Here is a 14,144-nt window from a genome sequence, read left to right as displayed (position 1 = left end):
GAAAGTGTCAATGATGGAAATAAAATCTAACTTTTGTTGACATATTATAAGAATGTCTAATCTGTAATTTGATGCATTTTGGAGATTTTTCCATCTTTCCTTGGCTTCTTTATGCACATTAATACAAATTTTTACCTGGGGTGCCCAAACTTTCGATCACCACTGTAATTGGTTGCATCCAAAGAGGAAAGATGCCACCATCCGACAATGAATAGACAAACTTGCACTCACAGCAAATTTTTATCACTTTGCCAGATATAATAATAATGTGTTTTTTAACTGGAATGTAGATTCGTATTGGAAGGTAGCAGGCTGGTGTCCTACCAACCAATGACATGATTGCCCTAGCATTCACAGGAGGCTAGGACTTTCTCTGTCCAGACCTGCTCCAACACAGCCTTGCTATAAGTGTTAGGCTCCTTTCAAATGTGGCAGATCCGTTTTGACGGACTGCTTGTTTAGCGGGGATCGCTCCACTTATCCCTGCTGAGCATGCAGATGACAGGTCCGTCTCCATTCACTGTGCAGAGATGGACTTGTCAGAGTCCCACTCTCCTCTATGGGGAAACCAAATGAAAATGTACAGCCTGTCCGTTTTCATCTGATCCCATCCAATTCTACCCGCTGGATGGACGGCGAACATATCGTCATACGTCTGTTTTCAGCGGATCTTGTCGGATCAGGTGCCAGGCAGGTGTCAGCGGACATCCGCCTTCCGTTAGGGGACAATGGGTGGCCCGATCTGGAACAGGCGGACCCAATTGGTCCGATTGTGTAAAAGAGGCCTTACATTGGTAAGAGGACTATGATGTGGACCCTCTTGCAAAGGAGGACTGTGATGACAGGGGAGCTCTGATGGGGACCCCAACGTAAGGGGGGATCTGATGTAAGGAGGGATTCTGATAGGGAACCTGATGTATGTGAGAAGTCTTATAGTGACCCTGATGTATGTGAGAAGTCTTATAGTGACCCTGATGTATGTGAGAAGTCTTATAGTGACCCTGATGTATGTGAGAAGTCTTATAGGGAACCCTGATGTGATGGAGGACTCTAATGGGGACTGTGATATAAAGGGTGCTTCTGATGGAGATCCTGATGATGGGGGAGAATCATTAATTTATAAAACTGATTTATTTGGCCTTGTTTTGCATATCCTGTCTGCAATTCTGGTTATAACTTCTGACTCTTGCTGTTGGTCTGTCTGTAGTTTGCATGGAGCTTTCATGCTAAGACACTGCCTTAACACCACCTGTCCGGACCTATGACTGCTTACCCATTATGCTGTTGCCTGATGATGATTGTTTCCAGTTTTTGCATTGCCACTACTAGGGCAAAACCTGAGGGTTATGACCCGATAGGGTCATGTGGCAAATTCAAACCTCCTCGTAGGGGTCCCTTTTAAAAACCAGGTACTCAGACTTCATGCCTTGGGGGAGGCCATGCCATTGGTGACACCAAAGGTCCACACAACAGCTATAAAATATGGTGGACGCTAACAGAAGCAAAAATAACTGCACAGAAACCAATTAATAAAGTGCTTTTGAAAATAAAAATTTTCTGTTTTGACTGAAGCTTTCTTCATAGCGGATCATCAAGCAGTAACATTGCTTACATATATGACACTTCTTTAAGTCTATCTCCTTGTACACTGACCAGCGATATTTTATATGACCACCTACCTTAATATTATTGACCACCCAACATAAAAATATGACCACCCACCTAATACTGAGTAGGTCCCCCTTTTGCGGCCAAATTAAGGCATGGACACCATTATACAAAGCATTACACTGCCTCCGCTGGCTTGCCTTATTTTCTATAGTGCATCCTGGTGCCACCTCTACCCCAGGTAAATGACACACACACACCCGGACATCCACATGATGATTCCTCCGGACCAGTCCATCTTCTTGCATTGTTCTGTGGTCCAGTTCTGATGCTCATGTACCCATTGTAGAAGCTTATAGCGATGGACATGGCTCAGCATGGGCACCCTGACCGGTGTGCAACTATGCAGCCCCATACAAAACAAACTGCGATGCACTGTATGTTCTGACACCTTTCTATTAGAACCATATTAACTTATTACGGTAGCTCTTCTACTGGATCGGACTACACAGTCCAACCTTTGCTCCCCACATGCATCAATGAGCCTTGGCCACCCATGACCCTAACCCCAGTTTTCCTTCCTTGGCCCAATTTTGGTCAGTCCTGACCACTGCAGACCAGGGACATCCCACAAGAGCTTTGGAGTTTCTTTCACCCGGTTGTCTAGATCAGGGGTGGGGAACCTTTTTTCTGCCAAGGGCCATTTGGATATTTATAACATAATTCAGGGGCCATACAAAATTATCGACTTAAAAATTATCCTATTATATTTGGGCAAACATTTAATTAATTCACCCCCTAATGTGATGGCTGGAACTGCTTTTCTTTGGTGAGGTGTGTGATGTTAGCTGGTATTGATGATGCTGCTACTTGCAACTGGTTTTCAAGGTTTACGTCGGCCAGTCTGGAGCGCAGTCGACTTTTTATGGTGGTAAGTTTTGAAAAAAACTGCTGGTGAGTACTGCTGGCTGGTACTGCTGGCTGGTACTGCTGGTGGGAAATGCTGGCTGGTACTGCTGTGGGTACTGCTGGCTGACACTGCTGGTGGGTACAGCTGGCTGGTACTGCTGGTGGGTACAGCTGGCTGGTACTGCTGGTTGGAAATGCTGGCTGGTACTGCTGTGGATACTGCTGGTTCAGACTGGTATTGCTGGCTGGTAATGCTGTGGGTACTGCTGGCTCAGGCTGGTACTGCTGGCGTGAGACTAAGGAGCAGAGCCCCGCTGGAGGAAGAAAGATGCGATGCTTCCTGTATTGGTCACAGGCGGAGTGCATTTGATATCACTCCGCCTGTGACACAGACTGTCAGGACGGAGCCGGAACTATACAGGAAACATTGTCTCTGTTCTGACAGCTTAGCTGAGAAACACAGACTCAGTGGCAGGCTGGGGGGCCGAACCAAATGATTTTGCGGGCGGCATACGGCCCTTGGGCCGTAGGTTCCCCACCCCTGGTCTAGATATTACCATTTGGCCCTTCTCAAAGTCCCTCAGATTCTTGCCTATTTATTCTGCGTTCAACACATCAACTTCAGGGACAACATGTTCACTTACTATATCACTGCCAAATATATGCCGCCCACTTCAAATGCCAATGTAACAAGATAATCAATGTTATTCACTTTACCTGTCCATGTTCATTGTGCTATGGCTAATCGGTGTATATTGTAATGAGTTTAATAACCTGTCATGTCAATAAAAACAGCAAACCTGGGCTTTGCCATTGATTCTATATGGACTTGCTGTACGATGGGAAGTATATTACAGCTCTCTCTTTTGCCTGAGAGTGGCTCTGTGAACATAGCAAGGCTAAGACCAGCCAAAGACAGAGATGTCTCACTATGATCAACATGGTGTGAAACTTAGTGGAAAGGTCGGTTTGTCCCCAAACTTGCTTTGGGGTTACGTTGCAAAGTACCCAATGAGCAGCAGAGAAACACCTCCTTCCCTCCTTCAAAGGTTATGAGTGGCCATGTTCCATGGGGCTTTTAAAATAACCAATGGTGGGAAGATAAAAATGTAGACGGGGTCTGTGGAGTAATAGGAATTATGTGTTGGATGGAAGACTTATAGAGCATTGTAGCCACCTGTTATAGTTGTCATGCCAGGTGGTATTTTTCACATCCAGTATGGTCTTCTTCACCGCTTTGAGAATGAGAAGGTTCTTCTGGAAGGTGTCTTCAATCTCCAGCAAGCTGCTAGTAATCTGGGGACCACTCTGCCCAGGAAAGCAGGGGAGAGGAGTCTGCTGTCCGTCCTCCCATCGTCCAAACTGTTGCTGACACAGGCACACCTAGAAAGGAAAGATAAGGCATGTAATGCGATGGTCTAGAACTCATTATAAAATAATACATACACAAACACTACAAGAATAGAAGTTTGAATTTTAATACATTTATGAGAAAACACAATTCCAGGAGTGTGAAACAAATGGGTCATTCCAGTCCCCTGTCATTACATCTTTAAAAAAACATCCAACAGAATGTAAACTACCTATATAACTAAAGTTCTAGAGCAGCGGTCTCCAAACTGCGGCCCAGGGGCTGAATGTAGCCCTTTGCATACCTTTACCTGGCCCTTGAGACACTTACCCTCCCACTGATATGAGGCACTATTCCTTCCATTGACACTAACGATTCCTCCCACTGACACCAACAATGGGGCACTATCTCTCCCACGGACACCAATGATGGGGCACTATTCCTCCCACTGACACCAACGATGGGGTACTATCCCTCCCCCTGACACCAACGATGGGGCACTATTCCTCCCACTGATAACGACAATGGGGCACTATTCCTCCCACTGACACCAATGATGGGGCACTATTCCTCCCACTGACACCAATGGTGGGGCACTATTCCTCCCACTGACACCAATGATGGGGCACTATTCCTCCCACTGATACCAACAATGGGGCACTATCTCTCCCACTGACACCAACGATGGGGTACTATCCCTCCCCCTGACACCAATGATGGGGCACTATTCCTCCCACTGATACCGATAATGGGGCACTATCTCTCCCACTGACACCAACAATGGGGCACTATTCCTCCCACTGATACCAACAATGGGGCACTATCTCTCCCACTGACACCAACGATGGGGCACTATCTCTCCCACTGACACCAACAATGGGGTACTATCCCTCCCCCTGACACCAACGATGGGGCACTATCCCTCCCACTGACATCAATGATGGGGCACTATCTCTCCCACTGACACCAGTGATGGGGCACTATCTCTCCCACTGACACCAATGATGGGGCACTATCTCTCCCACTGACACCAATGATGGGGCACTATCTCTCCCACTGACACCAACGATGGGGCACTATTCCTCCCACTGACACCAATGATGGGGCACTATCTCTCCCACTGACACCAACGATGGGCACTATTCCTCCCACTGATAACAATGATGGGTCACTATCCCTCCCACTGACACCAATGATGGGGCACTATTCCTCCCACTGATACCAATGATGGGGCACTATCCCTCCCACTGACACCAATGATGGGGCACTATTCCTCCCACTGATACCAATGATGGGGCACTATCCCTCCCACTGACACCAATGATGGGGCACTATCCCTCCCACTGATACCAATGATGGGCACTATTCCTCCCACTGATACCAATGATGGGGCACTATCCCTCCCACTGACACCAATGATGGGGCACTATCCCTCCCACTGACACCAATGATGGGGCACTATTCCTCCCACTGACACCAATGATGGGGCACTATCCCTCCCACTGACACCAATGATGGGGCACTATTCCCTCCCACTGACACCAATGATGGGGCACTATCTCTCCCACTGACACCAACGATGGGGCACTATTCCTCCCACTGACACCAATGATGGGGCACTATCCCTCCCACTGACACCAATGATGGGGCACTATTCCCTCCCACTGACACCAATGATGGGGCACTATCTCTCCCACTGACACCAATGATGGGGCACTATTCCTCCCACTGACACCAATGATGGGGCACTATTCCTCCCACTGACACCAATGATGGGGCACTATTCCCTCCCACTGACACCAATGATGGGGCACTATCCCTCCCACTGACACCAATGATGGGGCACTATTCCCTCCCACTGACACCAATGATGGGGCACTATCCCTCCCACTGATACCAATGATGGGGCACTATCCCTCCCACTGATACCAATGATGGGCACTATTCCTCCCACTGATACCAATGATGGGGCACTATTCCTCCCACTGACACCAAAGATGGGGCACTATTCCTCCCACTGGCACCAATGATAAGGCTCTATTTCTGTAACTAATACCAATGATGAGGCATTATTTCTCCCACTGACACCATTTATGAGGCACAATTCTTCCCACTGATACCAATTAGTGTAGTACAGTACAGAAGGTGTGCAGACCCAGGAACTCAGCACAGGGATGGCGGGTGCCCTCATAATGGGAACCGTGGGTGTACAGACCTGGGAAACCAGGACAGGGATGGTGGGAACCTCTCATAATGGGCACAGCTGGTGTAAAGACCCGGGAACTCAGCACAGGGATGTTGGGTACCCCTCATAATGGGTACAGCACGTGTATAGACCAGGGAACTCAGCACAGGGATGGTGGGAACCCCTCATAATGGGCACAGAAGGTGTGCAGACTCAAGAACCCAGCACAAGGATGGTGAGAACCCCTCTTAATGGGAACAGCAGGTGTGAAGACCTAGGAAACCAGTACGGGAACGGTGGGAATCCCTCATAATGGGCACAGAAGGTGTGCAGACCAAAGATCTCAGCACAGGGATGGTTGGAACCCCTCATAATGGGCACATCAGGTGTATAGACAAAAGAACTCAGCACAGGGATGGTGGGAACCCCTCATAATGGGCACAGCAGTTGTACAGATCTGGGAACTCAGCACAGGGATGGTGGGAACCCCTCATAATGGGCACAGCAAATGTACAGATCTAGGAATTCAGCACAGGGATGGTGGGAACCCCTCATAATGGGCACAGCAGATGTACAGATCAGGGAACTCAGCACAGGGATGGTGGGAACCCCTCATAATGGGACTCGTTGAGTACGGCGTCTTCTATGGATGATGAGTCCCAGGGTGCATTGAAGCGCACTGGTTCTCCAGGGAGAGAGAGTAGTCAGGCTAAGAAACGGCTGCCTCATTTATCCTAATGGCAGTTCCCACTCCGTTAAAAGTGGCAACCATTAATGTTGCCAGCTTAAAATCAGTGAGTGCTCGTCATATGGCCTTATTTTTGCTCAGCGAGTTTGATGCTGACATTTTGTTTTTGCAAGAGACCCATCTCAGTAATCTGGCTGATATACATCTGGCAAAGAAGGAGTGGAAGCGTGGTCCCTCCTTTTGGTCTCTTGCGGCCGAGCCTTACAGCGGGGTTGCGGTCCTTTTTTCTGGTATGGTAACATGCCGACGGGTAATTGAGGTAGAGATTGGGAGATGCATGATTTTGGATGTCTCTGTGAGGGGGCAGGACCTGCGCCTGATTAACATCTATGGTCCCCAGACAAAATGGGACAGGAAATGCCTCTTTACAAAGATTAAGCCTTTTCTTTTTACGGCTCAGCAGGTTATCTTTGGAGGTGACTTCAACACCATTACTAGGCCTAAAGACAGGAGAGGTTTCAGAGATAAGCTGGGCTATGACAGCCTTTTCCTGAATGCAATGGTTAGGGAAGCAGGTCTGGTAGATGTGCACATTAAGCGCTGCCCAGACAGCACGGGGTTCACTTTTCAGCGAGGTAATAGTCAGAGTAGGATAGATAGGTTTTTTTTAAAGGAGGACTCTGCTTTTTCGGCACCTGTTTGTCGGGCAGTGGAGTTTTCTGATCACTGTATTCTATATTTGACTCTGAATGCCTCAGGCGTGCCACCTAGGGGGAGGGGTATCTGGAGATTGAATTCGGCCCTCCTGGATGACGAGGAAGTAAGACAATCCTTTGAGGAATTTTTTCAGGCACAGGTAACTATCCTAGACTTTTGCAACAGTAAGTCAGAATGGTGGGAGCTTATAAAACAGCGGACTGTTAGGCTTTTCAAGGCCATAGGGAGAAAGAGACAGCAAGATAAGTATATCACCTACCAGCGTTTGCGGAGGAAACTTGACCGCCTTGTATCGAATGGAGGAGATTCTGGGGCGATCTCTGAGGTGAAGCTCCTCCTGAGGACCCATCAATATGACCGGCACGCCTCTTTGGTTCAGGAAAGGGACTATGGGAAATACCATTCGCCTGACCCTTACCAGAATTGTAAACAGAGCGTAGCAGTTAAGACGGTCAATTGCCTGAAGGACAGTACGGGCTCTCTGACGAAGTCTAGGTCAGGGATCCTGGAGGTCGTCAGGTCATACTATGCTGATCTCCTGGGAGGAAAGAACCTTGATCGGACAGGGATGTTGAGTTTTTTGGACTCTACGCCAGGTCTGGAAAATATTGTTCCTTTGATGAATTTGACAGATGAAATCACTGCAGATGAGGTGATCCAGGCTATTGATAAACTAGCCATCAGGAAAACGCCAGGGCCAGATGGTTTGACAGCCGAATTTTATAAATGTTTTAAGAAGATCCTGGCTTCACACCTTGCGGAGGTTTTTAATGGCTGTTTGCATGAGGGTTCTCTCCCTCCTTCCATGAGGCAATCTGCAGTGGTTCTTCTGTCAAAGGGCAAAGATCCTTCGATGATTGAGAATTGGCGCCCCATTAGCCTTCTTAATGTCGATAGAAAGATACTGGCAAAGATTTTTTTCTGGCGATTATCATCAGTGGCAGGCGATTTGTTATCCCATCACCAGCACTGCGCAATCCAGGGTAGAAGCACTTTCTCAGCTGTGTTAGCTGTCCGGGAGGCCTTGGAGCGTTGTAGGGCTGCTGGTTGGGGTAAATATCTGCTGACATTGGATCAGGCTAAGGCCTTTGATAGGGTTAATCATGAGTACCTATGGCTCCTTCTTGGCAAGTATGGCCTGGAGGGGGGTTTCATTGATTGGCTCAAGATTTTGTACAAAGGGGCTGAAAGCTTTCCTCTGGTTAATGGTTGGGTTGGGCAGCCCTTTGTGGTTGGCTCAGGTGTGCGTCAGGGGTGTCCTTTGAGTCCTCTGCTATATGCGTTTGCAATCGACCCCTTCATTAGAAGGCTAGAGAGTGGACCATTGTGTGGGGTACCTTTGGGCATCGCTGGTGAGCCTCCTTTGAAGGTTGTGGCTTATGCTGATGACGTTTCTGTTTTTGTCTCTGGGACTGGGGAAGCGCAGGAGGTGGTTTCAGTGACAAGGCAGTATGCGGAAGCATCAGGTTCAAAGGTCAACCAGGACAAGTGTGAAGCTTTCTGGATGGGCGTGGAAGGTGAGAGCTTTGTTCTCCCGGATGACTTCCCGGAGCCCCAACAAAAAATTAGAGTTCTAGGCATTGAATTTGGCCCAGGTGACTATGGTCATGCAAATTGGGTGAGCAGGCTGGAGAATGCCAATGCCAAGGTGGCGAGCTGGAAAAGTTGGCGGTTTTCCTTAAGGGAAAAGGTTGATCTGATCAAAGGTTACCTGATTCCAATTTTTCTGTATGTCAGTTTTGTCTGCATTTTGCCAGTGTCTCTCTATACCAGGATCTATAGTTGTTTCTTCCAGCTGTTATGGGGAAACAGAATAAACCTTGTCAAAAGGAGTGTGACTTATCTTCCTAGGCGGGAGGGTGGTCTAGGAATGATCAACCCTGTAGTCTTTTTCTCTCTGATGTTTGTAAAGTACAACCTTGGTAACATGTTGGCAGAGAGACCGCCTGGGTGGGTTGGTATTTTCCAGTCCTGGTTTAGGCCCTTTCTGCGAAACTGGGAAAATGGTGGGCCAGTGAAAAGCCTGAGGGTCAAGCATGATAAGCTCCCGACTTATGTTGCCCCGTGTTTGAAAATACTTCGGCAGTGGCAAGTAACGGCAGGGGAGATCAGATCTCTTCCAAGGAAACTTCTTGAGAAGCGGATCATGAGCTCTGTTTTTTGCGAACCACTGGCCTTAAGGGATTGCCCAAGCCTAGTTTTGGGGGAGGGTTTGCGTTTGATTAATTTGGAGAGAATCCCAATGAAGTTTAGGGATCAGGCTTGGCTCGCTTTCCATGGAAAACTATATGTGAAGGGCAACCTGAAGTTTCTCTCTGTGAGTGATCGTGGCTGCCCGAGAGTAGAGTGTGGAGGTGCGGTGGAGTCCATGGATCATTTTTTGCTTCAGTGCCCTTTTAATATAGAGGTGTACAAGAGGGTAGGGAGGGCTCTGAGTGTACCCTTCCTCCCCCATATGAGTTATGCAGAGTGGGTGTATGGGGCATTCCAGACTCGCCGGGATTATGATTTGGAAACACTTTTTTTAGTTAGTGTAGTAGTCCGTTATTTCACGTGGAGTGCACGGTGCCAGGTATCCTTACGGAGTAAAATCCTCCCTGTTGAGGTGGTGGTGCAGAACATTCTGGGTGAGGTTGGGAAGATTCGGGGTCTTGAGAAAGACAGGTGGCAGCAGGAGGCCTGGATAAAGGCGTGGAGGAATATCAGGACTCTGTAGCTGCTGCCTGTTGATCTCGGGGTGTGCGGCTTTTCTTTCTGTCCTTGCTTCACTCCCCTAGATTTTCAGATAAAATATATTTTTGATAAAAGGCTCCATGCATGGTGACGGTGATGTTCCTTAGTCTGGCTCTCTCGTAGGGTTTATGCTGTGCGCAATTTGGTTTATTTATTATGTTCTTGTTTGGTTTTTGGTTTTGTATAGTTATATTTAATTATTTTGTAAATATGTTATTTATTTATTTTATTTATTATGGTTTTATTGTATATAAGTTGTTGTTTGTAAGATTTTTCAATAAACAAAATTAACCCCTCATAATGGGCACAGCAGATGTACAGATCTGGGAACTCAGCACAGGGATGGTAGGAACTCCGCACAATTGGTAGAGCAGGTGTTGGGAAAAAGTCTTGAAAAAAAAAGAAAACGAATGCAGCCACCACATCTAAGGACTGGTAAGATGTAACATATTACAATGTTGTTCTTGAGTTTGGGTACAGTGTAAGTATTTTGGCGGGCACTCTTTCACGGTGTTGCTGTGGTGAATATTATTACCTTCTATTCAAATTCCCAGTATGTCTTAAACTGCATGGCACTAAGTAAGAAGATGTTAGCCCTTTTTAAATCAATAATAAGAAGAAAATGCAGGATAATGGACCCCCTGCTGTAAATTATAAGGATATTATGACTCACCGAGGAGTTCAGTCTCTACATAATGGTACAAGGCCACCGACCAAAGATGACGGAGCAATAGGGGTAAATCTTAATATCTCATCTATTTATTTGAAGGGTATATTAATCCTTAAGTCAAATGGAAGTTGGCCCGAACCGCACGGCGCTTGCTGTTCTGTGGGGCGGGGCTTTACTTAAATGACAGTAATTTAAAGGGAACAAGCTGCAAGCTCTCGGCTTGTATAATGAACATTTCAGGCTGAAAGCAGGCACCATGAGGCACAATCCCAGCCACTAATTACATTATCTGCAGGACCTACAAAGACTTCTGTTCTGAACTTAAGGCAGATAAAAAAACACCAATCACTGCAGTAATGTGTTCATTAAAGAAATCATTAAATGTATGTGTGTTATATATGTCAGTACCTGAGCGTGTCTTGTCATCGGCCTCCTGTATTCCCATTGGGACAGGGAGATCCAGCACTAGGAGCCAATCGGGCTCTGCTAAATGTGGACTCTGCTGCCCTGAAATCTCAAGCAATGTTATCAGACTTGCTCTATGCCCCTATGTAAACTACAGAACACCCCCTGCTCCTATGGTATGGGGAAGAGTGGAGAAGGTGTTCTGTAGTCTCAATACACTTCCTGTCCTAGGGTGACAACGCTGCTCTTCTATACAATCCAGTGAGTAAGCGTTGTCACCCCAGGATAGGAAATGTGTTGTGTTGTCAGGATTGCCAAGTAAAAATTGTTATACCTGAAGGGTTTCACGTGTACTGTTACTTTAAGGCTGGCTCCACCCAGGAGTGATGACAAGGGTCAAGGGGCAGAGTGGCCATCTTAGAGACATGTAAGAGATGCATTGATATACAGAGCTGTCCTGTAATGCATGCTGGAGTGTACAGTGAGTCCTGAATAAACATCCGTTGTTCCAGATCAGAGTCCTGTGTCTCTCACAACACGGAGAATATAACAAAAATAATAGGATATAAACCTTAAAAAAGAAACCTAATGTAACCACCACATTTAAATACTGGAGCTGCAATACATTACATTTCTGTTCTTGAGTTTGGATACACATTAACCACTTGCCGACCAGTCACGCTGACTGTACTGCGGCAAAGTGGCTCGATTCCGTCCAGCGACGTAGACCTACGTCGCTGGACTCCTCCCCTTGTGGGCGGCGCTCGCGCGCCGCCGGAGGCTCGCTCCCGCTGTTTTCAGTCACAGCGGGAGTAGGGCCAGGGGAGGAGCGGCGGTGATCGCCGCTGCTCTTCCCCGATCGTCGGGGGAATCGAGTCTGGAGATCCGCCCGCTTGTGTAAACAAAGCGGGCGGATCTCCTAAGTGACAGACAGTGACAGATTGCAGGGTTCAGCACAGCTGAACCTGCGATCTGTCCCTGTGTCACTCAGTCACCTCCCCCCACACACGTTAGTAAGCACCAGGCATACATTAACCCCTCCCTCTCCAATAAAATTAACCCCTTCCCTGCCAGTGTCATTTTTACAGTAACAGTGCATATGTATAGCACTGATTACTGTACTAATGTCACTGGTACCCCCAAAAGTGTCAAAAATGTCAGTCAAGGGTCCGATCTGTCCGCCGCAATGTCGCAGTCCCGCAAAAAAAAAATTGCAGATCGCCGCCATTACTCGTTAAAAAAAAAACAATAAAAATGACAAAAATCCTTCCCTTAGTTAGTAAACGCAATAACTTTTGCGCAAACCAATCAAAATACGCTTATTGCGATTTTTTTTACCAAACATGTGTAGCAGAAAACAAATTGGCCTAAAATGTTAAAAAATTTAGATTTTTACATTTTTTTGGGGGGAATTTCATATAAAAAAAGGCAAAAATATTGTTATTTTTTCAAAATTGTCGCTCTTTTTTTTTTTTAGCGCAAAAAGTAAAAATTGCACAGGTGATCAAATACCACCAAAAGAAAGCTCTATTTGTGGGGAAAAAAGGACATCAATTTTGTTTGGGTATGGCGTCGCACGACTGCGCAATTGTCAGTTAAAGTTGCACAGTGCAGAATCGTAAAAAGTGGCCTGGACGTAAGACAGCAAAATCCTCCGGTGGTAAAGTGGTTAAATATTGGAGCTGCAATATATTAAATTTCTGTTTTTGAGTTTGGATACACATTAAGTTATGTCACCAGTTTAGATTTGTTCTCTGGGGGACTGGTGCTATTTCTATACATACATTTCTAGGATCAATTTTGGATGCCATTTCTTTGACTTTTTGGACATTTGGCAAAGCCCTGTGGAGGTCCACACTTTTCTGGACATGATAGAAAGGAAGATCTAAGAAGTGCGGGATATTTGTATTCCTGATATTTACATCTAATTAGATTGCACTCCACATGGGACCCCCTGCAGCCCTCCCTAGCATACAAGATATTTATGCATATATGGTGGCATTGATTTTATAGACTTGGACTGATTGTTATATATGACGCACAGTATCATCAACCTCCTGCTGTCTCCTGAAGAAGACACATGTAGAGTTGTTTGTTATGTCTTGCCGTCATAGGTCCCTATCAAATGTTTTGGAAAACTACTAATATGAACTACAGTCTGTAAAGGATCGCATTTATCCAGGTTGTGGTATGGCTAGTAGGCAGGGGCATAGATAAGGGGAGATAGGGGGGTCCAAACCCTTCCTAGAGCACCTGTGCCACTATGATAGTAGTTGTGTACCCAAAGCATTGCAGCTGTCACCCCGGCTACCCATCAGAGCTCAAACAGGCAGTGGCAGTTCATTGTGAGGGAGGTTCTCCTTATCTCCTGCTCAGCTCCAGTCACATGACAGACAATGGGGACGACTTACCTTCACTCTGAAAAGCCTGGTCTGGTGAGTCCATTTCATGGAAAGAGCAGACCTATGCTGGGAGGGGGATCTCTACTGGGAAGGGGAGATCTGTAATTGTGGGGTGGGGGGAAGGAAACTCAACTGGAGGAGATCGCTACCAGGAGGAACTGTACGTGGGGAAGGGGTCTTTACTAGTGGGAGGGGGGGGCATTGGTCTGTACTGAGGGGATTTTAATTTGGGGAGGGAGGTCATTTTTTGTTGTATTCTGTATACTGACCTGTATGTTACACACTCCTGACTCCAGCATGCTGTGTATTACACACTCCTGACCCCTGCACTCTGTGCCTTACACACTCCTGACCCCTACACCCTGTACCTTACACACTCCTGACCACTGCACTCTGTGCCTTACACACTCCTGACCCCTACACTCTGTGCCTTACACACTCCTGACCCCTGCACTATGTGCCTTACACACTCCTGA

At 46.8% G+C, this 14,144-nt stretch overlaps 1 protein-coding gene across 1 annotated transcript in view; it reads right to left on the bottom strand.

Annotated features, from left to right (window-relative positions):
- Positions 1 to 14,144, bottom strand: part of DNAH2 (dynein axonemal heavy chain 2) — a gene marked incomplete at its 3' end in the record, with an annotated part of 417,940 nt that overhangs the window by 300,099 nt on the left and 103,697 nt on the right. Inside the window, exon 11 of the mRNA XM_082254654.1 lies at positions 3,695 to 3,900. Within this exon, the coding sequence (XP_082110780.1) occupies positions 3,695 to 3,900 (206 nt within the window). The remainder of the gene's footprint in view (positions 1 to 3,694; positions 3,901 to 14,144) is intronic.

The sequence above is a fragment of the Pelophylax lessonae genome (assembly GCF_965119305.1).
Source record: "Pelophylax lessonae genome assembly, chromosome: 4".
NCBI lineage: Eukaryota > Metazoa > Chordata > Amphibia > Anura > Ranidae > Pelophylax > Pelophylax lessonae.
This window is presented reverse-complemented; position numbering and strand designations above follow the sequence as displayed.